The sequence below is a fragment of the Sceloporus undulatus genome, chromosome 3, assembly GCF_019175285.1.
Source record: "Sceloporus undulatus isolate JIND9_A2432 ecotype Alabama chromosome 3, SceUnd_v1.1, whole genome shotgun sequence".
NCBI lineage: Eukaryota > Metazoa > Chordata > Lepidosauria > Squamata > Phrynosomatidae > Sceloporus > Sceloporus undulatus.
The window spans coordinates 170,626,131-170,651,750 of NC_056524.1; the positions used below are offsets into that span (position 1 = coordinate 170,626,131).

Consider the following 25,620-nt stretch of genomic DNA (forward strand, 5'->3'; position numbering starts at 1 on the left):
AATAATAATAATAATAATAATAATAATAATAATAATAATAATAATAATAAAGTGACTTATACAGTACTTGGTTACAAGAGCCCCTAAAAGCTGGCATCCACTGTTGGGATTGGAGCCCCATGGGTGCTCTTTCCCAGTCAAAGGGGAAAACAACAATAAAGATATTAACTGATTTCTTGAAAGAAGAGGGAAGTGACATCTGCAGGTATGAAGGAAGCAAATGGTTTGAGCACATAGAGCAAAAACAGATGTAGAGAGGTGAAGACAAAAGGCAGGCATTATCTAGATTCCCCTCTCTCACTAATCACGGCATGCAAGTTTTGATGCCTCTTAGCTTTCAACACTTTCATGATGACAAATGGAGTGGTATCGTTTTTAAGAAGTTCATCTCTTTATCTAGAGTAGGATGGCTATTTGGTAGGATAATAGTTGTTGCTTTATGAAGCCTGTCACAGCGATTGTGCCAGCATGCTATGAAAGCAGTATGAACTCTACACTCTTGAGATATGGTAGGGAGAAACTCTTTCTATGCACCACACACTAAGTCATGCTGGCCTAAAGCCACTGTGAATGTGACTGACATGGGAGGGTCTATGCACTGGTAATACAGAAAAAGAAATGAAATCAGATTTCAAAACCATCCTTTACTTTTGAGTATAAACTAGAAACAGACCACCAAATACAATGAATTGTTCAGTTTCTGGTGATTTTGTTAAAGTCAACACAGCCTACAGAATCGAACTCATATTTCCAGTAACATTAGGTATAAAACACTGCAGTGAACATAACCCTCAACTCAAGGGCACACATAATATTATATACTTTGAAGAGATGGGAGATGCTTTGTATCAGCAGAAAATGGTTGTGGCTGGTTTGAGGGCTGACTTTTTCAACTTCCTCTCAGTTTACTATGGGCTATGAGAACAGCAAATAAGAGAAGTTGCAACACTTGAAATATGTCTCATCACAAACCAAGATTGCTGACTTTGTCCTGTGAAAGTCAAATCCTATGCATGCTAGCTTAATGATAGTGCCACCTTGGATCCCATTTTAGCATCTGGTACAAAAATGACTAAACAAGGGTATAGCTATAGGGGTGGTGGTGGTGCCCTAAATAAAAAACTGGCCATGTGACAAAAATTTCCTTTAGTCCCCAAATTTCTAGCATTACAGCGAGTGAGACAATTGTTCATTCACAGAAATCTCATACAGGCTAAGTATTCCTTATCCATAATTCCACATTTCAAAATACTCCAAAATCCAAACATGGTTGTGTACATGGTTCAGTGTACACACACTTTATTTCATAAACATAATTATTAAAAATATTGTGTATAAAATTACCTTCAGGTGCTGTCTATAATGTGCATACAAACATAAATTAATTTCATGTTTAGACTTGGGTCCCATCTGCAAGATATTCTAAATATTCTCTACTAGGAGATATTTGCTCTCAAAAAACTACAAAGAACTGTTTGTGTAATAAGATATCTCTGAAAGACCTAAACTTAATCTGAATTGTTTGGTAAATTATCCACAAAATACATACTCCCACTTCTGCTAAGACTGAGGAGGAAACCTCCCCAGAACAAACTGGGACACTGGTTGTTTATTCAGGGTGAACTGAACATGTAACCTTTTGTGGTAGCCAGATGCATTTTGCTGATATTAAAAAAAACATTCTAAACTGTTAGATTCAAGTGCTGATGTGCTTAATATTTAATAAGATTTCCCCTTTGTATCAAATTGTAGTTTATTTCAACTAAGGCTGCATCTGCACTGCAGAAATAATGAAAATTGATACTGGTTTAACTGCCATGGCTAAATGCTATGGATTTCTGGGATTTGTAGTTTTGTGAGTTATTTTAGCCTTCTCTGTCAGAGAGCTCTGGTGCAGCAACAAACCACAAATTCCAGGACTTGCATACATTTCAAATTCAAATTAATATGAAGTGTGAATGAATGCCTTCCTTGCATGCCGTTTTGGGTCTGCAGAGCTGAAGGGAAGAACACTCTGTGCCATCAGCCAGGGGAACTATGACTATAGGGAGACTGCAACCATTGTGTCTTGGGAAGAGCATCATGTTTCTATTTCCTTCTTATTAGATTGGATGTTATCACACAGGAGGAATGTCTCTCAATTTCGAAAGAAAAGAAAGTAGGGCCAATTAAAAAATGAATGCGATTACACAGATGGTTATCAAATGCACAGAAGAACACAGTGCCCATCCCAAAGCCGAAGTAGTGTGAATGCAAAATAAACTATCATATGAGTACGTACCCTTTGTAGTCTAGAATTCAAATTAGCATCTCTGCACATGCGCAGTGAGGGCAGAATTGGATCGTGACCTTTTTACACTTCCGGCAGGGCTTGCCTCTGGTTCCCATGGTTTTGCCTTGTTTCACGTTATTTGTTCATTCATTACTCTTTATTTCACATTATTTAGGCAATTCACCAATTCAAATCAGTCCAAAGCAACCCTGTACTTGGTTTGAGCATTGGACTATGACTCCAGAAGGCAGGGATCGAATCCCACTGGGGACCTGGTGCAAGTCACACTCTCTCAGCCTCCTCAGAAAATGGCAATGGCAAACACCATCTGAATAAACCTGCCAAGAAAATCTTGTGACAGGGTCGCGAGAGAGAAAGAGAGAGCCCTGGCCAATCCCTTCCCTCTAGTTGGAAAGAATGAATTTGCAAAGGGAAAGAGCCAGAAAGGGCTGAGAGGAGGGGGGAGAGAAGGAGGCAATGTGTGTATGTCTCTGGGGGGAGGGCTGCTTCATCCCCAAAACAGCTCCAGAAGTACTCCGAGAGGAGAGAAAAGCCCCCCACACCCAACTTTGGAATGGAACAGGATTTGTAAATTCTGTATTTCCCCAAATTTACACATCTCTCGGTTGACCCTGGATTGGGTTTGAATTGACCTAGCATTGACTTCGATTATGTGTGATAACCTCTCGTGCAATAACATGAATCTGCATGATTGCATCCAGGATCACACTGCATTGACCTTCCAATTTTCACCAATTTCCCCTGTGTGATAATGACCTCTGTAAGGCACGCATGGGGAAAACATGGCACATGAGTTTCATGCTGCTCCTGAACGCTACTGTTTCAATTCATGAAGCCCTCTAATATTCTTGATTTTTTTAAAAAATTGGTATGAATTTGAGGCTGTTTTTACATGAAAACTGTGCAAAAGGCTTCCAAATACACAAAAAGCACTCTGTCCCACACAGTTCCACATAACCCCCAAGTACCTCAGCTTCTACCACTGAAACCACTTGAGAAAGGAAGCAACATTTGGTGCAGAAGCCTTCTGAAAAAGACCTCCCTATCATCTAGACTCCAGTTTCCTTCTGGGAAGAAAGCCATCACTTAAATCTACTTCATTCTGGTTTCCAGCTTCATTTAAAATTGTTTTGTGGTTTGCTTTAAAATTGTTTTTTAGGCAGTTAATATATTGTTTTATCTCATTTTGCTAGATGACTTGGGCTTGCTAAAGAAAATTAGAATATAATTCTGTTTTTTTTTAAAATAACAATTCCAGCAAACACATAAATAAGTGTGCTTGAATAAAACATCAAGATAATAAAGAAAAGACACTATAGAGCTTGTGTTTGTGCCAAAATGCATGGTGCATAAAACCATTTGTGTACTCCAGCAACTCAAAGGAAAAAGAAAAATGGAAGCCTGAAGACTTACAGTGCCATTAATGTAGAAAGTATTCTCTATGTTCCCTGCTGTGATGCTGAAGGTTAACAGAGCATTCCTGCCACTGTCGGCATCACTGGCAAAGATGCGGGTGACAACACTGGAGATGGGTGCATTTTCTCTGAGAGTAAGATTCATTGGTAAGTTCAGAAGTACTGGGTCATTATCATTAATGTCCAGGACTCGCACTCCCACCATGACCTGAAACATAGAGAGGAGGCATGATGAGAGGCAAAGGAAGAGATCATTGTGGTACTCTTTTGTGACACCCAAATGATCACCCATAGGATTTTTCCATACCAACTTCACTCTCCATTAATCTTATCCTATGGATTTGCACCATTTAATTTTCCCCCATGACAACTCCCACGGACAATTCATTTTCTTCCCTGTTTCTCTCTTATGGAGGTTTCAGAACCTCACGTTTGCAATGTGTCCCACAAACCAGCAAGACTTACAGTGGAGCTGAGAGGAGGCACGCCCCTGTCCCTGGCAGCAATGGTGAGGTTATAGAAAGCAATGTTTTCTCGGTCAAGCTCAGCATCCTTCCGAACACGTAGCTCTCCTTCAACAGGGGAGATCACAAATTCTCCTGCAAATACAGACAGAGATATGCTCACAGGAAGAGGAAGAGGGTAGGAGGATCAACAAGGAATATGATCTGAAAAGAAATATTGTGGAGGAAGCACACAAGCGTTTCAGACTTTTATCCCTTCTTTAGTAAAAATATGTTTATCATGTAGAAGGGTGAAAACATGCTTCAGAAAGGGATGGATATGGTGTCTCTGAATGCATTTTTGCAGAGCCATCAGTCTCCAAGGAGTTGTCTACATCAGCAGGAAACCCGTGCTCACCACATAACCACAGTGCAGTTCCCCAGTCAGTAGCAACTCCAATAAGCCCACACTCACTATGTGATAAAAAGGAGCAATCACATTTTACTATTGTTGCATGCTAAAGAGCTGCATGTAAGTAAGCTGGAAATGGTACACAGTCCAGAGTCCAGAGAAGTGCCTATGCTGAGTTCTCTTGTGACACATCATCCAGGCTATCTGATAGCCCACATCTCTCCCTAAGAGACTGCTCAGATCCTGAGATCCACAAGAGAGGCTTTCAGCTACACTACCCTCACAAGTATGGTTGGCGCAAACTTCTGACATGACCTTCTTAGTGACTGCCCCTGCACTTTGAAACACATTCTGGGAAGAATGGCCCCTTCTTTGCAGTCTTTCTGTTGGCAGAAACAGACTCCCCCCCCCAGAAAGGCTTTTAGAATGCAAAGCTATAAGGAAATGGCTCATGAGAGGCTGCTCTATTGTATAAACTGTACTGTTTCAACTGCTTTTTATCCTTTCTACAGATGTGCTTTAATTGTGATAATACAGCAATTCTATTTCAACACTGACTTTTTCATGTTTTTTAACTGTATTGTAATTATTTTAATTTGTAAGCCCCCTTGAATCCCAACTTTGGAGAAATGGTGGGGTATAAACAAAATTAAGAAGAAAAGGAAGAAGAGTTGCACTTAGCTACAAGGCGGACTGGAATTATTCCTCCCATGCCAGAGAAATCAAGTAATGTACCCTAGGAGGCTCCACAGCAAGGAAATTTCACGGTTTTAGAAATTGTTTAATTCCACAGCGCATAGCATAATGAAAAAGGTGTGGGGGGAAAAGAGAATCTAATTCTACATATTTGTTCAGAAGATGTGTAAGCCACCCTTTAGATTAAAGTTGTGACCTTTCTTCCTGTTCAGGCACTGTGCTGATGGGAAACTTCAAGGTCTGTGCTCTCTCTTCTAAAAGATCTTTATCTTTGTACTACCAGACACGGACTGCACAGTCCTTCTAACCGAGGGTGCTTTGATAGAATTCAGTGTCTTCTGATAACTTTCAAACTGAGGATGCCTCCAAGGAGAAGACTCACCTCTGACAAGGGCTATCCTTAGTAAAGTAGGACACACAGCCACCTTGTATACTAGAGGAATGAGTGAAAACACTTTTGACAATTTCTATCGCATGAACTTTCATACTGAATGCCAAGTCTAGGAGAACTCCAAAAAAGAACACTCGGTCCTTTCAAAAGAAGACCAGCACCAGCTTTTCTAGATATATCCTTTCTGTAATATCTTTTCAGAGCCATCAGTTTACCTACATACATGATCTCCATTTTGTCTGGATTAGTTTTCAGCTTGTTTGCCCTTGCACATTATTCTGAGAAATGGCAGAAAGCATTGTGTGTGTCATTCCATATTGGGATACACATGCAAGAAGCCATATTGATATCTGTACTCTTCAAACTCTACAGCACATGTCTAGTCATGAGTTCAATGGGACTTACTTCCGAATAAGGATATACTACTGCTCTAATTTAACTTGTAAGCACTCTCTTTGTCGATATAATCAATGTCCATTTAGGGTGCATCTACACTGTGGAAATAATGCAGTTTGACACCACTTTAAATGCTGTCACTCCAGCCTATAGAATCCTGTGATTTGTAATTTTACAGGGTCTTTAGTTTTTTCTGCCAAAGAATGTTGCTGTCTCACAAAACTACAAATCCCAGGATTCTGATGGAGCCATGGTAGTTAAAATGGTGTCAAACTGCATTATTTCTACAGAGTAGAAATAGTCTAGTCAAATGCTTCTGACAGCTTAGAAGCAAGTAGGAAAGGTCATTGTCTGTCTGCCTCCAGTATCTGTTATTTAGTGATATACTACTTCTGACCATGTACATTTAATGTGCCTATCCTGGCATATATATATATATATATGCACACACATATATACACACATATATCCTCCATGATAGATATAAAAGTCATGCATTCATTGTGTGGTGAAAAAAAAAGTCTTCTCTAGTATTTTCTGAAATTACCACCAGCCAGCTTCTATGATAAACCAGAGTTCTGCTAGTACAGGTCAGGAAGACAAACTTTTCTTTATCCACATTTTCATGGCACTCATCAGCTCATGTTTTCTGATAACTTTTCAGATTATTGGCTAAAACATGATAGATACTTTAGCACTTCTTGTTGTGTCAAGTTCCTTCCACACCATTCTGGACTCAGTCTGGGTTTTATCTTTGTGCATGTGGCAGACAGATTCAGCTGAAACTTGCTTGTGTACTGGACTAAAAAAAGAACTGAAAATTAAACTAGTCTGGATATTGACAGTTTGTGAAATCCAAGCCAGTTCTCTTACACTTCCTTCATATTCTTTCTCCCCTCCCTCCCCAGTCATATTATTCAAATAACATTTAACACAGCCTTGGTTTCATGTTTCTGAAATATTAATTTGCTATGCTAGCAAAAACTTATATTGGACTTCTACAGAATTTGGTTTATTTTTTTCCAGAGGCCAAACTAAACAAAACATTGTACAATTAGAGGTAATAGTGTTTCCTCTTTAAGTGGGTGGGGGTAAAAATGTTTACAAGGGGGAGAGAAATAGTAACTCGATTGGGGGTCGATATTATAAGAGGGAGGACTCTTTTCCTGTTCCAATTCCACTTCTCTGGGCTCCCAGATTTTTCTTATTATTTTCCAGAAATTTCATTGGAATCCCACTTCTTCCCCTTTTGCCCTTTCTGCTATTTCCCTGATTGGCTCAAACAAACAAACAAACCATATGGGAAACTAGATGAATAGATTTTCTCCAGATTAGAGGAGGAAAATTTATCTCAAAAACACTGGCCTGTGATGGCATGCAAAACCTAGAACAAATTAGATTTAAAGAGCAATCTGCTGCTGTTATCACCATGCTAAGAAGGTAACTATTCTGTTACTTTTTTGCACAGTGGGACTTGACAGATCACCCCTTTCCTAGCTGATTGGGACTGCGGCAACCTCATGCTGCGGTCCTGATCTGGCTTTCGAGGGCACCATACCTGTGGCGTCGTTGCTATACGGTGCCTTTTCTAGCACCGCGGTGGCGTGGCTATATGGTGCTACATTATCTGGATGCGGCACCAAAGGTGCGCCATGACGCTACGCACCATCTGGAGTGGCATGCGGCATCAGGGCATCCTGGGGGGTGGAGTTGGGTGTGCATTGTGAGGACGCTACGCCCGGATTCTGCCCCCAGGCTGGCCTTTCAGGCCAGTCTGTAAAGGGTCAGTGTTACTCTTCCATGATTTTCTGTCATGTCTTTTACAGAAAAATCCCTTAGAATTGTTCTGAGAGTGGTATAAACCATGAAAAAAAAATCTATCAAAATCTTACTTAAAATGTTTACAAATGGTAACTAGAAAGGAATGAGGAATTGTTGTCTGTTATATGGATAAAGTAACTTAATTCTTATTCATTGTAAAAAGATACAAAGGAATCCTGTAGCAACTCTGAAATATATTCGTTGTATTACTTTGCAAATGTAAAACAATTGCTATAATTACCCCCAAAGCGATTGTTTGCAGGATATATGTTGCTTATAATTTGTTTCTTCTGAGTTCTTGGGAAATGCACTGAGAAATGAATACTATGGCCCTGGTGCAATTCACAATTATATGTAAAAGGGTAGTGGAGTATTTTCATATCATCTGTGGGTGAGAATCTCTCTCTCTCTCTCTCTCTCTCTCTGTGTGTGTGTAATAAGACTGTGTAGCAGATACACAGGACAGATCAAGGTGTGACTTGTACAAGAGATGTGATCTACTTCAATTTTAGTAATTTAGCCTTTCAAGATGCATTAATCCAAATTCATTACTATTTTTATGCCTCTACACACGGGGATGGTAGTGAATTTGTTCCCAGACCCTGTTTTGTGGAAAATTGGAGAAAGGAACATCAACAGTGCAGATGAGGCCATGACACTAGCAGAAAATAGCAAAGGCTTGGAAAGCCAAGGAAAAAGTCTAAAGGCAGGTTTACAGTTGAAAACTAAGAAACTAAGAAAACAAAAAGAATTTTCAAAGATGGTTTACATAACTTTAAAGGAGATGATGACCTTGAACACTGAAATAGTTCAAGATTTTCCATATTCTTTCCTCAGGCATTAATCAGAATGGAGACAGCAGTCAAGAAATCAGAAGAAGACTAGGACTGGGAAAGCAATGAAAGAACTAGACAAGGGTATTGAGAAGCTGGAGAGTGTCCAAAGGAGGGCAACCAAAATGGTTAAAAGTCTGGAAAACACGCCCAATGACAGTGATGTCCAAACTCTGGCCCTCCAGTTGTTTTGGACTTCAGCTTCCAGCAGCCTCGGCAAGTCATCTGGGATGCTGGGAGCTGAAGTCCAGAAGGCAGTAGGAAAAGAAGCTGGCATTAAAGATGGATAGGTTCAATCAAGGAAGCCATGGCACTGAGTTTGCAAGTCCTGAGCAGAGCTGTTCCTAGAATCATAGGCTTGTAGAGTTGAAAGAGGCCACAAGAGCCATCCAGTCCAACTCCTTGCTAAGCAGGAATACATAAGCAAAACTGTGTATTCTGTACAGTGTATAGGGTGACACTCTTGCTGTAAGTCTAGGGTGTATACTATAGTGAGCTGCAGAACATGTTCTCCAGTTCCAGAGAAACATTAGCTATGCAAGCAAAGAGATCTTTCAGAGGTCCAGCAAGACCTTGCACTTCTGACTGTTTCTTTTCTTTCTTTCTTTCTTTTTGTCGTTCATGGATTAACCAGCTGAGAGCTGTAGTATAGCTCTCACACAGACATAGTATAAGTATATTGCACAGATATATTATAAGTACTATGGGATTTCAATGTGTAAATCCAATTGAATTTTACTGTCTTTTAATGGGATTTTTTAATTCATTTAAACTATTATCTACCTCTTTGAAATAGGGTGGAATGTAAGTGGACACCAATGATTACATACAAGACTTTTCCATTAGAAGCCTGTTGTACACTAGATAGCTTGAGAAATTGATAATGATAGGACATTAAAAGGCAGACCTAGCCTGCCTTGAACTTAGCCTGCTTGGAGAAATGACAGCTTCCTTGACCTGAAAACCAGTGAACTCTTCATCACTGTACAGTAGTATTGCAGTCTCATCCCTTCTAGCGCCAGTTTAATAATGCTTCAAGTGTACTTTACTTTTTTGTGTGGCATGAACTTGCAAAACTTCAAGCATGTTCTATTACAGAAAGTATAAATGATATGCAATGTTTTCTTTCATGGCGGATGCTGGTTGTAACAGGATTTCCTGATGTAGACACTCCAGCTTCTCAGAAAGAGGCCCCTTGACAGGAAATTGTGTGTGTGTGTGTGTGATCTCCCATTCACTATCCTAAGACATTTATTTCTCCACACCCTTCCCCTTTGACTTAAAATTTCTTCATTTGAAAATAATCTACCTGTTTGTATTTGTATTATCTGTCCGGCAATGTGATTTCCAAAGCTCTCTTTAATCTGAATGGTCTCAGGTTTTGAGTTTCACCCAAGATATCTATTGCCCAGCTTTATGCTTAGAGATGAAATTGGAGAGCGGGGGGAACTAGCTGAGTTCCATGTATCAAAATATTAACAACTTACTGAAAAGAACGAATTACTGTACTATATAATTTATTAAAATGGGATAAAAGTTCAAGGTGTAACTTAGAAATAACAAGATATTCACAGACATATTATAAGAACTTTAAGCACTTATGGTTATACAGTTGGCCCTCCGTTTTCATGGGGATCCATTCTGGACCCCCCACACACAAAAAAGGAGGCTTGCACATATTCAAGTGTGAACATGTGTGCGCCTGTGCACACATGCACAGGGGAGTGCCCCATTAAGAATAGCGGAGGTTCTAGTAACCCCATTAAGAATAGTGGAAGTTGCCGCTCCATGGATTTCCAAGGTCATGGCTCCAAGATCTGTGAGTTAGGAGGGGCAACTGTACTAAGTACTGAGTCAGTGTGGCATAGTGGTTTAAGCGTTGTACTGTGACTCTGGAGACCAGGTTCAATTCCACACAGCCATGAAACCCACTGAGTGACCTTGGATAAGTCAGATGCTCTCAGGAGAAAGCAATAGGAAAGCTCCTCTGGATAAATCTTGCCAAGAAAATACCATGATAGCTTTGCCTTAGGGTCACCTTAAGTTGGAAATTACTTGAAGGCACACAGCACACACAAACACAAGTACTATTAATCATCTATGTAGCATTTCTTTGGTTTTTGTCCTAGGTTTGTTGGCTTGGTGACTTGGATTGTAGAAGTGGAAACTACTAAATCACATAACTAATGGATACTAGATTTTACCAATCCCCTGAAGCTGAATTCTTTCTTTTATTTTACCATTTCCCCCCAGCAAGAACATCAGGAAAAGACTAAATCGTGCAAAAATTATTCGAGAAATCTTGGCCCAAGAGCTCCTCTCACTTCTGCTTTAGCTGAGCTACCAAGCATCAAGGTTGGTGGCATGCGTGTCTGATTCACAAACTGTTCCTAGATTTTCAGATTCAAGTACTGAACAACCAGAAAGCATGGTAAACTGAAGACCTATTTCTATTGTTTTCACTATGATCCTGTTTGAAACATACTTTCCGGACAAACATTCCTAAAAAGGGTCACACAGGTAGAGAAAGATGGCTCCTGCTTTTGAAACTACTCCAGGGCTTTAACCATCTTGGATAATTTTTGACATGCTGTATCTAATTTGACCTCACAACACTGTGTAACAAAACCATTAAGATATTCTATGTGACCAAATCTACCCAAGAAATCAATAGCAAAAATGAAATTTGAATAGAGAAGGTTGGCAGGAGGAAAATTAATTCATTTGAAATGTAGTCTGGAGGGTGAGTTCTGTGGAAACCATGGACTGCCAAAAAGGCAAATAAATGGATTCTAGAGCATATCAAATAACTCTGCCTAAAAGAGAAAATACCTAAACTGAAGCTATAGTTCTTTGGACATTATCATGAGATGACATGGCTAATTAGAGAAGATGATAAAACTTGACAAAGTGGGAGGCAGTAGGAAAAGGGGAAGACTGCAATACAAGAGGATAGACTCAATCAAGAAAGCCATGGCCCAGGCATAACAGGACTGTCAATAGCAAAGTGTCTTCGAGGTCTCTCATAGATAGGGCTGCCATAAGTCAAAGCTGACTTGACAACAATTAACAAAAAAATGGAGATCTCAGAATGGAGAACTGAAAAAAGATCACTGTTTGGTTCAATTGTGTTAGCTTTCACTTGCAATTCAGATACAGAGAAATTGTTTGACAAACAAGGAAAATGAGACTTATTAAAATTGTTATTCATTTGAGAAGTAAGAGGACAAGGAAGGAACAAACTACTTACTTAAATGACTGTTTCTTCTCGTGACCAATGCCTTTTCTAGAAGGATGAGGAACTAGAAAAACAAACTTTGTTTTTGTTCTCCTTCTTTTACCACTTACCAAGGGGGTCTCCTGCAATAATGCTGTACTCCACTTGTCCACTGGGCCCTGAATCCCCATCATGGGCCAGAAAAGTCCACACTCTTGGACCAGGCTGTCCTTCTGTGATGTCAAAGGGTCCTTCATAAGAACGTGGGAATGTTGGCTGATTGTCATTGATATCATTCAAGTTCACTAACACCTAGGATGAATGCACACAATAAAAAAATGAACAGAAGAACTGTAAATGCTTTTAAGAGAATGGGATCTCAGACTACTTTTGCAATTCAATTCAGGCCAATTCCAGTTTACTGTATTAGTCTACTGACCATTTCAAAAATTACAAATAATAAAATGAAAAAAATTGTAAGTACTATAATACAATCACAATAAAACATTGCCTTATCACAATGGTTAGGATAATTACATTAAAAAAGAAGGTAAGTTTGTTCAACACAAACCAATTTCTCATGTGAATCAGAAAGGAGCCCAGATAATTCTCCCTATATCTTAATGGCACAGGTAGACAGTTACTAGGCCATTGCATATTACTAGGACATTGGATATGCAGTACATTGTCTGTCTATGGAATGACTGAAATCTTCCTTGAAGAATCACTGTCTCCATTGTGAAGTCAAAGGCTTTCAGGGTCGGCATCTGTAATTTTTGTGGGTTTTTCGGTCTATGTGGCCATGTTCTAGAAGAGTTACTTCCTGACATTTCGCCAGCATCTGTGGCAGGCATCTTCAGAGAATGCTCGCCTGGAAAGGAGTTGGGTATATATATTGTGTGACCTGGAAATGCAGGAATGATTTGCATGTGAATTGTTCTGTTGCTAATGGCAGGCCTGAGGGTGGGAGGGTATGCAAAAGAGGATGAGTGTCTGCTTGATTAGTCCTCATTGTCTGTTGGGAAACCCCTGACCCTGAGAAATTTCTCATTTGCATTTGTTGAGTCTTCTTCTTGCTCTTTTTCAGGACTGGTAGCCAAACCTTGTTTACTTTAAGGGTTTCCTCTTTTCTGTTGAAATTGTCCAGGTGTTTGTGGATTTCAGTGGCTTTCCTGTGCATCCTGACATGGTAGTGGTTGGCATAGTCCAGAATTTCAGTGTTTTCAAACAGTATTTTATGCCCAGGATGGTTTGTGGCATGTTCTGCTACTGCTGATTTTTATGGCTGGCCCAGTCTGCAGTGTGTCCTGTGTTCCTTGATTCTTGTTTACACACCTGGACAATTATCTGTTACTGCATCACATATAAATAACACAATGGAGTTTTACCAAATTTGGAGGGAAGTTTGGTATGGTCTAACTTTATACAGACAAAATTAACTTTTACTCCATCTTCCTGACTTCTGAGCTTGTGTTGAAAGTGTATTTGATTTCCTTGCTCTCACAAGTGAATAACTATTGCTATCCCTATGCATGGATACTTATATTCCCATGTATATGTCTAGAAATTCTAGTCAAAAAATTGACCCTAAAACTTGCATGGATACTGTAATTAGAAAAAGTGGTACCAAGTCAGAGGATGTGGTCTTCTGACAGACATATATTTCAAAACCTTTTTGTGTTTAGGAATTAACCACAAGAAGATCCATCATAGTTACAAACCCTAAAAAGGAAGTTTCTAGTCCTTAGGTTTTGGGAGAGGAGATGCTTGAAAATAGAGGTAGAATGTATTCTTTTGTAGAAAAATTTCCTTGGTAACTCTGAAGCTGCCCTCATGACTTATTTAAGCTAGCCTGTAACAGGTCCATTTTAAGCCTGAGCTGAGGAAGTTATATGGGGTTTTAGAAGCCAGCAATATGCACCACAACTGGTAAGAAAGCAAATGTTCATTCTACACCTCCAATACAATGGCTGCTTGTTGTACTCTGTACATTTGTCTCTTGCAGGGCCATTTAAATGACTTTCCATTGGCAGAAGTTGTCATGAGGTGGAGCAATGACATACAAAGTTCATTAGAAGTCACTTTTAGGATGTCACTGTGAACTTTTTTCCTGTCTTTTTGGACATTTGCCATGCTAGGATGAAATACATGTCATTTTCATGTGGAGCCATTCCAAATGAAAAGGTGCTACAGAAGCAATTTAAAACTGCATCCTTGTGGTGGCCATAATGCACAAATCAACATCAGAATAAAATTTATGGAGCCAATTTGCACTGGCTTTTAGTGAAAGAACAAGCCAGTTCCAACAGCATAATGGAAGAATCTGCCTTGTGGCCCCAAGAGATTCATTTAGGGGAAAGGGTGTATGTGTGTAAAAAAACCAACAGAATAATTGTGACTTTTGAATCTATATCCCAAGGCTCCCATTCAACATACAGAATTGGATGCACAGCTTATCACACTACAGAGATTTTCTCTCCTGGTCAAATCAAGATATCATGGGTTTAAGGATGCCCCAGAGGCAGGGGAGGCAGAGAAATGCATCTCTGGTAACCAGAACATGCCACTGCCTCTGACTTTCACTGGGACTGTTTCTTACTAGATCTCAGGTTTTTTTAAAAAAATAATAGATTTCTGGATTTTCAGTCTGTGGAGAATTAAACCCACTGATCCAGAGCCCACATATAGAATGGTCCCACTGTACATCTTGTGCACAAGTCAGAAAGCAGCATGCCATTCCACAGGAAAATGTCCCATAGATGAGAACTGCAGATAGGGTAGCTATTTGGAATGAATCGAGTAGCTATTTGGAATGGATTGTACAATGGAGGGGAAATTGTAAAATATGATAGAATATGTTTATTGAGACAGTAAGAACTTTTCTATACTCACTTCACAAATCAGAAAAGCAGGAGACACTTGGCAAGACCCTTTTGGAATGAGTTTATTAGAAGAGTTGATACTGTTTCCCAGAAGAATGGGACTTGCTTGCTTGCTTGCTTATTTATTTATTTAATTTTTATGCCATCTTTCGCCCAGAAAGGGACCCAAGGCAGCTCACAAATAAAAACACTTTAAAAACTCATTACAATAAAACAATTAAAACATCAAATAAAAACAATATAAAATTACAAACAATAAAACCACAATAAAACCATGATAGCCATTCCATGGAACAACACCTTACATAAAAAAGCCATCTCATGATTATACATTAAAAACCTGCTTGAATAAAACTGTTTTTGCTTGCTAACAGAAGCTTATCTATAGATTCAGTTTCCCAGAAGAGATACATACCGTTGTGGTGGATGTGAGCCGTCGTGAAGGAACTGGACACTGGTCTGTGGCTGTGACTAGCAGTGTATAACGCCCATGGCTGATTTCGTAGTCCAACTCCTTCATGGTGCGGATTTGTCCCTAAAATGAAAGATCAAAAATGTTTTGTTCTCAGCAATGAGGCCAGCAATGACACTTGGATTGTAGGGCATCACAGCACAGTGATGCAGAGTGAAACAGTGACCTGGTCATGTACTAACCGTAGTATTGTTTATGTAAAAAGTGCCCATGATGTTCCCCTCTGTGATGGTGTAAGTAACTGTGCCATTTGGACCTTCATCAAGATCCATCGCATTGATGGTGATAAGGATGGCATTGAGTGTGCCTGGGCCCTCATCCAATGTGACTTCATACTGCTGCTGCCGGAATACTGGAGCGTTGTCATTTTCATCCAGGACAGTTACATACACTGTGGTTGTAGCCTGTGAGGAATCATGCAGTGGTGGGCGGAGAGCAGAGAAAAGAGATATCAACCATGGATTTCAATCTACATACATAAGCACATTGGTTAAATTGCCAGTAAAACTGCAAGCTCCTCATATGTGTTAGTCCAGTGATTCCCAGACTTTAGTCTTCCAGATGTTTTTCACTTCAGCTCCCAGAATTCCTGAATGTTGGCCATATTAGCCTGGGACTTCTTGGAGTTGGAAGCCCAAAGCACCTGCAGGGCCAAAGAAAGCTAACATTGACTAACATTGCTATTTTATATATATTTTTTTCTCCTGTATGATTCTTAACACCTTTGCCTGATGAAGAAGTCAGCGGAGCTTCAAAAGTGTGCACCATGTATTTTGTGCATTTTGGTTAACTGATGAGAGATATCACTGTTTTGTGGATTTTAGGAACCGCTGTGTTAGTCTGCAAAACAAGGGTGGGCAACTTCCAGATCTGAGAAGTAATGGCTGACATCCTGTTAGTGGCAAGCAAAGATGTAAGTCCATTTTACACCTCTATTTGCTTGTTGCAGTGGCTGATATCCTTCCAAGAGAATACTTCCTTCTCATGACTTACCATTTAGCCACTGTAGCCCTTCTCCCATTAGCCTTCCCTTGGCCGGTAGAGACCACAGAGGGGAATCAGAGAAGCATCTGGCTATCGTTCTGCAGCCAGACACTTCTCCAATCCCTCCCACTCTCCACCAGCCATTGAATAGCCAATGGAGAACAGGGGTGAAGTGACTAAATGGTAAGTCTAGAGGATGTGAAATAGAGAAATGTACTATGGTTCAGTATGAATAACTATTATTTTGCAGTGCTCTATGGGATCTTAGCCAATGAGCTGCATGTTAGCTGTAGCTAATTACTTTGGAGGAGAGTTAAAGGGATGTCACCAGCTATTTTCAAAACTTTTTCCCCAAAAGACCATTGTAAGATACATTTAGACAGCAAGTTTTCAGATTTAATGCCACTTGTTTATCAATCCTGAATTCCTCTCAACAAAGTAAGAGAAAGTAATGGAAAGGTAACAAATAATTTCCCCTCTCCCATTATTCCCTACTTTGCTTTTCGAAACAATTGCACACTGTAAGAAATAAAGAGACATCATGAAATTGTAGCATTTTGAAGTATAGGCTGAATGTCCTTCACAACCTAAAACAAGTAGCAACAAATATATTGGAGGTTCAACAAGTCTCATTTTCTCCTATCCTCATCAGTGTGGCAATTATTGAAATTGTTGTAGAAGCCATACTATAATGGGATGGGTGACATGAGAAAGCAATTTCAGTTGTGGACTAAACCTCTAACATGACGACACTTACAACCAAGTAACTGATCATTCTTCTCATCAGTAACAATCTCTCCTGTCTTGAATATTACCAAGTAAGAGCAAAGGTATTATAATATATAAGTATAGTGAAGGGACACTAAAAAATTATCCTTACAATAGGGGAGAACAATAGACCAGGTCTGCAAAAACAACATATCTCAGCATGTGAATAAACCACCAAGGCACAAAAAGATTTTTTACCTCTTGCTCAGCAAAACCATGTAAAATGTTTTCAGCAAGCTATACTTAAAGGTCAACTGATTTCACAGCAAAATCAAACACAGTAGCTATTAGCGCATTTTCTTGGCTATTTCTGGCCCCACTCCTATGTAAATTAAAGAAATCAACCTTTTAAGGTCAACTTTTATTTTCCATTCCTAAATGAAACAAGACAAAAGTTGCCAATTCGGTATTCATTTTATTTTGATATGAAAACTACCATGTTACTTCATTTGGGAAATAAATATTAATCCTATGGGATTAGAATGACAGAAAAGGAAAGGTGTGTTTGGAACTTTGTGGTTCTGAAATAATAGTTTCTTTAAAAACATCACATTTTAATCAAATATTTGCTAGGTATATGTAAATACATAAGACATTGTAATTTGAAGGTATAATTTTAATTTTGCTAGTTGTTTATGTCACAACTATTAGCATTTCATTCAGTAGCATATGGGTATGATTGATGAGTAACATCAGTGCAAAAAGCATGACTTTTTGTTTATGGTGTGAAATGGGAGGAGGACAATGAGGATATGACAGTATCAGTTACCGCACCGGTGACACCAACCCTAGGGACGCCACTGCCCATATCCAAGATATTCTAGAAGAATGGCTTTGAGATTTAATTGAATGGATAAGGGTTTCTGAATTGGAAGCTAAAGGTAAGCTAAAATGGTTAGACACAAGCATAGACAATATGCAGTGACCTAGGTATATACAGTGGACCCTTGGTATCAGCTTGGATTTGGTTCCAGGACCTCCCATGGATACCAAAATTTGTGGGTGCTCAAGTCCCATTATATAGAATGAGGTAGTAAAATGGTGTTCCTTATATAAAATGGCAAAATCAAGCTTTGCTTTTTGGAATTTATATATATTTTTGAATATTTTCCATTTGTGGATGCTTGAATCAATGGATAAAGAATCCATGGATACAGAGGGCTGACCATATTGATAAATTGTAACAGAAAGAGTGTCTGTTTCTAAAATAGGAGTTGAAAAAAGAGGGACTTATGGCTAGCAAAGCATTTTGAGCGGAACACAAGGCAACTGTCACTAATAAATAATTTGCCATAACGCTGATGCATATTTGAGGTGGTGGTGGGGGTACAGGGGGAAAATACATGTATAGCTATCTCCTTTTGGGGTTAAAAGAATCTTGGAGGAAGCAGATCAGAGAAAATAGTAAACATTCCTTTCCCAATGCTGTTGTTCTGATCAAATTCAGGACACAAAGGCCTCATTCCCATACGGATAAATCGGTGTGCGATCCAAATTGATGGGTTGATTTGACATTGGAGCGTGGTTCCCGCTACATTTTCTGTCATTTTCTGACATTAAAATAACCCACTTGTGGTTCGCATTTACGAATGAATCGATTCAAAACGATTCGGTTCCAGCCAGTCGAAGGGCAAATTTGAATTGATTCCGATCTGCTTGTGGTTCACACTTGCATGGAATCGATTTATCAAAAAAGAAGCGGAAAAAATCAGGGTCAAAAAGAAGCCAGTTAAATGGGTCTGGAGCATGACCCCCCTCTTGGAATCGCTTCAGCGATTGAGATTAAGTGAGAACCAGGGCCGTTTGAACTGTTCAAACCGATTTGCAATCTGATTTAAAAGGTAGTGGGAATGAGGCCTTAGTGGACAATCTGGCATAATTTCAGGACCCTGAAAAAATAACTGCATGGGTATTGGGGGTGTGGGCAATTCCAGGTGACACCCCACAGGAAGGTGGAGAGACAAGTGGATTTTTTGTGGATTTGCTGCCTGGCTCCCTCCCGGGGAAGGAATTCTTGGTAAATTCAGTGTTAGTATTTTATTGTTGTATTGATTGTAAATTGTACTAAGTGTCTTTTATGGTTGTAATCCCGCCTCGATCCGTGAGAGAGGCGGGAGCTATAAATAAACTATATTATTATAATAATATATTGTATAATATGTATTATCCTACTAGAGAGGCAGGCTAGCTCAAAACAGGCCTCCCTGGATGAAGATTAACCATCCATTAAGAAGCCAAGCCCTCCCTCCAGTCCATCTCCCCTGATCCAGGCCTCGGAGGTAGAGAAGAACTGCTGGCCCTCATCCCCTTCCCCTCCACCACTCATTTCTCCTTTTGTGTCGTGTCTTTTTAGATTGTAAGCCTGAGGGCAGGGAACCGTCCAATTAAAAAGATTGTATGTACAGTGCTGTGTAAATTTACAGCGCTTTATAAATAAAGGTTATTATTATGAGTATTAAAGATGGCGGTGGAAGGTCAAGCACGTCCCTCAAGGCTTTATTGCTGACCCAGCTTCCTCCCTGGAGAAGGAGCTGGGCTGGCAATGAAACCACAAGGGGGGGAATAGTGGGGGGCAGGCATCTGCTGCCGCCATCCCCCTTGCCAAACTCTAACACCAGGTGTCATCAAACCTGGTGGTGCCACTGAAGCACTTTTTCCATGTTAGGCCCTGGAAACTTGTTCCAACAGAACAGTCTGTTCCAACAAATGAGAAGATAGATTCAGCATATGAAGATTTGACTAGATTTATCAAACTGCACATATTTATGAGAGTACTTTGAACACCAAGCCACAAAGACCACTATAAGCACAAGCGGTGTGCCTTCTGGTTGCCCAACTATATTTTCAAGAAGTTTAAGATACTGATTAGGCTACCTGCTCTTCCTGCAACATCTTTCAGACAAAATCTCTAGAAACCACAAAACAACATAAATACACAGGGAAATTGTTGTGCAATATCCTGTAGTTAATATTCTTCATGGACATGCTAGAGGCAGCTTGCTGAGTGCTTCTTGCGAGCTTCTCTGATTGTACATCTTTTTCCTGTGCATTTTGTTTTTTGGTCTTTGATCTCCTGCATTCTAACCTGCATCTTCTCAGGATACACTGTTTTATCTGGTTACTTTAATATTGCCCATTTGGAATCAAAAGGCACTGTTAAAACTTGGCTAAGAGAGTAGCAAAGTCAAATACGTATTACATAAACCCATTGCAACTGAAGCTGATTGCCACAACTGTTTCTCTCCCATTGCAAGTTTATTTCCCCATCAACACACACAAACATGCACACATCACATTTGTGCACAGCTGGAAGCAAAAGGAGAAGTATCCAGAAAATGTGGTTCACTGGGATGTGTCACATCACTGTCCCCATCACAACAAACTTTGGACTGTACTGTACAGCCTATATTTTCCAGTGACTGGTACTTTGGTAAGTTAGCAGCTAAGGCAGACTGTGCTCAAAAAAGCTGAATGTGTGTTGGCTCTCAAATGCTGGGCAAGCAAAAGATAGCTATCTCCATATTTCATTCCACCATAAGAAAATATAGGGCCTGAAGAGACAGGCCAAAATAAAGCTGCTTCGGGTCACTTTGGAGGTATGCTATTTAAACGATGCATGTGTCCTAAGGTGCTGGAAGCCATGCCAAAGCCATGCTGCGGTCCTAAGGACGAGTGCAGCTTGCGCAGCTTCTAAACAGTATACCTCCAAAGTGACCTGAAGCAGCTTTATTTTGGCCTGTTTATTCGGGCCCATAATAACTAACTGTCCATTCACCCATTCAACTGGTTCATACAATCCTAACACTCAGATTGTGTAAAAAAAATTTTTTTTAAAGAGAAAGTCAAGGAAGAACTGAAATCCATTTAAACTCATCAATATCCTAACCATTTTTATTATCCTGCCCATCACCAGAAAACACGCAAATTAGAAAGAAGAAAAACCTCTACAACTTAGTGTTTAGAAACATTTTGATTCAAAACACAACTGATCTCAGATTATTTAAAACACACACACACGTATTTGGGAATTATTTTTTAATTTTTGGTTTGCTGCAACTTGTGCTGTGAAACAAGGCTGAGAATCCTGTGGTTTACTGGCTGCTGCCACACTGCAGAAATAAATGCATGCTCACATCACTTTAGCCTTCATGGCTCTGTCCTTTGGAGTCCTGGGATATGTAGTTTGTTGTGGCACCAGAGCTGTCTGACAGAGAAGGCTAAATAACTCATTTGTTGTGCACCTTCGAGTCATTTCCAACTTATTGTAACCCTAAAGCAGTGATGGTGAACCTTTTAGTGGCCGAGTGCCCAAGCTGCAACCCAAGACCCACTTATTTATTGCAAAGTGCCATGTCCCTCTGGCTTTCTAGTGCTGGTGCAACAGCACATGTGCCCACAGAGATGGCTCTGAGTGCCACCTCTGGCAGGTTCGCCATCACTGCCCTAAAGCAACTCTGTCATGGAATTGTCTTGGCAAGTTTCTTCAGAGGGGGCTTGCCATTACCATCCTCTGAAGTTGAGAAAGTGTGAGTTGCACAAGGCTACCCAGTGGGTTTACATGGCCAGGCAGGGACTCGAACCCTGGTCTCTAGTGTCATAGTAGTCCAACACTCAAAGCACTGGTTCTCCTAAAACCCCCAGAATTCCATAGCCTTGAGCCATGGCAATTAAAGCAGTGTCAAACTGCATTAACTCTGCAGCGTAGATGCAGCGGGATGCCATGTGGTCTAGTGGTTTGAGCTTTGCATGATGATTCTGGAGTCCAGGGTTCAAATCCAAGTTTGGTGATGGAAACCCCCTGGGAGCCAGTGTGGTGCAGTGCCTTGGGTGTCGGAGTATGACTCTGTAGGCCAGGGCTCGATTCCCAGCTCGGCCATGCAACCCACTGGGTGACCTTGGGCAAGTCACACTCTCTCAGCCTCAGGGGAAGGCCATGGAAAACTTCCTCTGAACAAACCTTGCCAAGAAAACCCCACGACAGGCTGGCCTTAGGGTCACTGTAAGTCGGAAACAACCTGGAGGCACACAACATAACACACCCAGCACAGACTTGGGCCAGTCACACTCTCTCAGCCTCAGAGAATGGCAAGGACACCCCTCCCCCGGAAGAAACATGCCAAGAAAAATCCATGATAGGGTTGCCATAAATTGGGAAAGACCTGAAGGCACACACAGCCACCACAAGAGGCAACACAAGATAAATGGCATGGCACAGTGTTGGCTTTTCTGTTTAGGCCAAGTGTGGCAACTGCTTCAGATGGAAAATGCTGGGGGGGGGGGGGGGGGCTGGTTTAACGGGGGTTGGGGGGGGGGGGGGGGATATGTGGGGCTACTGTTGCACTGGATGGATTTTATTGTCAGCCGCCTCGATCCTGAGGGAGAGAAAAAAAAAGGATGATGTTTATGATGATGATGATGATAACTTGCTCCCTAAAAGAAGAAGCCTGGGAAAAGGAAGTTTCCTGGGGGGGGGAGCCCTCTTTTGCTGGCCTTGGGTTGCCCCAATACAACACAGATTTTGCATTCTTGCCCAGCAGGGAAAGCCCCACTCCTTCCTGCAACTTCTCAAGGGTGTGTAAGTGTCTCTCTGTGTGTATGACACCCTCCTCCTCCTCCTCTTTGCATCTGACCTCCGGAGGCTGCTCTTTCTTCCTTCGCTCCGCCCGCTGGGTTCACCCCCAGAGAGAGAGAGAGAGAGAGAGAGAGAGGTCCCCTCACTCCTCCTCAGGGAAGGAAGGCATGGAAGGCGCCGGGAAGTGGTGGCTGCTGCTGCTGCTGCAACTCACCTTCGGACTCAGCCCCCAACAAGGTACAGGGGGACGCTCCCTCCTCCTCTAATTCTAATTTTCCTCCTCTTCCTCTAATTCTTCTTCCCCACCTCTTCCATTCTCCTTCTCCTTCTTTTTTCCTCTCTTCATCCTCTCCTCCTCTTCTTCTAATTCTAATTTTCTTCTCCTTCCTTCTTCCTCAGCTCCTCCCCCTCCCCCTCGCTTCTTCTTCTCTTCATCTTCCTCTCCTCTTCGTCTTCCTCCTCCTCTTCTCCTTCCTTCTTCCTTTTTTCTTCTTCTTCATCATCTCCTCCTCTTCTTCCTCTCTTCTTCTTCCTCTCCTCCTCCTCCTCCTCCTCCTCTTCTAATTCTAATCTTTTTCTTCTCCTTCCTCTCTTCTTCTCCCTTTCCTCTACTTTTATTTCTAATTTTCTTCTTCTTCTTCTTTCTTTGTCTTCTTCATCGCCTCCTCTAATTCTCTTCCTCCTCCTTTCTTACTTCTTCTTCCTCCTCCTCTCTTCTTCCATTTGCCTCTTCTTTTTCTTCATCTTCTAATTCTCTCCCTCTCCTCTTCTAATTATTTTTTCCTCCTCTTCCTCCTCCTTTCTTCTTCTTCCTCTCCTCCTCCCCTCAAACTTTTCCTTCTCTTTCCCTCACTGGCAGCAAGGCAAATGGATGACAGACAGAAGGGGTTTAGTTGAGTTCCAGCAGGTGCATCCCATTACCTGCTTTGGCTGTCATTCCTAAAGTGCCTGGATTTTATGTGTGTGTGTGTTTGTTTGATGTGAAGCACCATACATTCTATGGGTCAGTGTTCACAAATGTACTGTGGGCCCGCCCTCCACATTCATTGGGGTTGGGGCACAGAACCCCTGTGAAAGTGGAAAGACCACAAATAAAAACAACGCCATGATTTTAACAGCCAGAACAGCCCCAGGAGTCTCTCCAGTGCAACTATCAGCAGAAGTTGACCATAAAAATGTGCTGGAGGACCTACAAAGGACTAGAGAAGTGTTTTCTCTTGGAATCTCTAGATCTCCAGTGCAACTCTATGTCCAACTTCTGGCAGAGTCGCCAGTGTGACTCTATGGTCAACTTCTGCTAGTGTGACTATGGCCAACTTACAATTAAATGACGTATGTTTTTTTTCTATTATGTTATGCTTATATTTAATTTGCTTAATATTGTTTTGATGTGGATTTGTGCTAGATTTTCTATGAATCTTGTTTGACTTGTAATGTTCTTATGTTTTCCTATTGATTGCCACTGTATTGATATTGCTTATTGTCATTGTCTGCTTTATATGGCTGGGGGGCTGGGAAGGGATTAGTTTGTTTTTTATTGTATTTTTATTGTACTTCCACTGTTGTTAGCTGCCTGGATTTCTTGTTGGTTGGGTGGGATACAAATAAATTATTTATTATTATAACTTCTGCCAGTATGACTCTATGGCCAACTTTGGCAGAGTTGCCAATGTGACTCTATAGTCAACTTCGGACAGTATGACTCTATGGCCAGTTTCCAGCAGAGTTGCCAGTGTGACTCTATGGCCAACCTCTGGCAAAGTTGCTAGTACAGTATGACTCTATAGTCAACTTCTGCCAGTATGACTCTATGGCCAACTTTAGCAGAGTCGCAAGTGTGACTCTATAGTCAACTTCAGCCAGTATGACTGTATGGCCATCTTCTAGTAGAGTCGCCAATGTGACTCTATGGCCAACCTCTGGCAGAGTTGCCCTGGAGGATCTAGTGATTCCTAGAGAAACTCTGTGAATAATCAAACCCACCATGTCAAAGCCGCAAATGCGGAGGGCCAACTGCACACATAAACACATGTACAGAGAGAAACACCCACACAGACCCCTGCATCATTGTCACTTTGACCATTTAGCTCTGGTTTGGAAGTTGTTCCACGTGAATATTGGCTGGGTGTGAAAAGCAAAAGGTCCGTGGCTGGCTCCTGACCAACTTCGAGGCCTTGGTGCGGTGCTTTGCTACCCTCAGGTGACCTTGCTGCAGGGCCGCTATCTCCTGCTTGATGCCTTGAGAGCTTGTTTTTGAATATGAAGGGAAATGGTTTTGATTTTTGTTTTTGTAGGTGTGGTGGTTTTGATTTGCCAAGAGCTCACTGCTGAGGCTGCCGTAAATGAAAAAGTGATATGTTAACCGAGAGTGAGCAACAACATGTGTTCTGTTTTATAAGCTCTCCTCCTTTCAGACTTTACCAAAATAACCATAAGGCTTGCCACCCCAACTGCATAACTGTCCAAAAGGATCTCAAAATAGCAGCTAGCTAGCACAGTCTGATGGATACTGTTGAACTGTGCTGTGAGCCAATTTGCTTTTCTGCTTGGCCAAAAATGCATGAAATGGTATTGGACAAACAAATCTCTTCCAGATTCACTTCTGCATATACAAAGGGGAAATAAATAGTATTTCTTAGGGTTTTGAGGCTGGAGAATATTAATATGGTAAAGCATTTTCCATAAAAAGGGATGATGTGGTTAACAAATATTATGTGGCTCAAAACTTTTGGTCAAAAAAGGATATCTGGGATTTTTCACATGTGGTGGATAAATCCTTGTACATGATTGTCAAATTTAACAAAAGCTGAAAGGGAACATGATGGTGAGATCTGTAAAAGTTGCTATTGAGGTCTTAGTGAAAACTATTGCAAAAAAATCTGGGAGCCAGCATTGCACAGGGGTTTAAGCATATTGGACTAGGACTATGGAGATCAGGGTTCAAATCCCTGCTGAACCATGTAAACCCACTAGTTGAGCGTGGACAAATCACACCCTCTCAGTCTCAGAGGATGGCAGCAAACCT

At 40.8% G+C, this 25,620-nt stretch overlaps 2 protein-coding genes across 10 annotated transcripts in view; one reads left to right on the plus strand and one right to left on the minus strand.

Annotated features, from left to right (window-relative positions):
• The window catches only part of CDH23 (cadherin related 23), a 568,554-nt gene that overhangs the window by 44,746 nt on the left and 498,188 nt on the right, over window positions 1–25,620 (minus strand). For all 8 annotated transcript variants that reach the window (XR_006102875.1, XR_006102876.1, XM_042457557.1 and 5 more), the window contains exons 38-42: window positions 15,454–15,675; window positions 15,215–15,334; window positions 12,049–12,229; window positions 4,174–4,307; window positions 3,707–3,916 (exon numbers count right to left, since the gene is read on the minus strand). Coding sequence is in view for 6 of the 8 variants with exons in the window: in XM_042457557.1 (XP_042313491.1) it covers window positions 3,707–3,916; window positions 4,174–4,307; window positions 12,049–12,229; window positions 15,215–15,334; window positions 15,454–15,675 (867 nt within the window). In the remaining 2 variants the exon portion in view is untranslated. The remainder of the gene's footprint in view (window positions 1–3,706; window positions 3,917–4,173; window positions 4,308–12,048; window positions 12,230–15,214; window positions 15,335–15,453; window positions 15,676–25,620) is intronic.
• VSIR (V-set immunoregulatory receptor) overlaps window positions 22,698–25,620 on the plus strand; it is a 30,681-nt gene continuing 27,758 nt past the window's right edge. For both annotated transcript variants that reach the window (XM_042457563.1, XM_042457564.1), the window contains exon 1: window positions 22,698–22,832. In XM_042457563.1, the coding sequence (XP_042313497.1) occupies window positions 22,763–22,832 (70 nt within the window). In that variant the 5' untranslated portion in view covers window positions 22,698–22,762. The remainder of the gene's footprint in view (window positions 22,833–25,620) is intronic.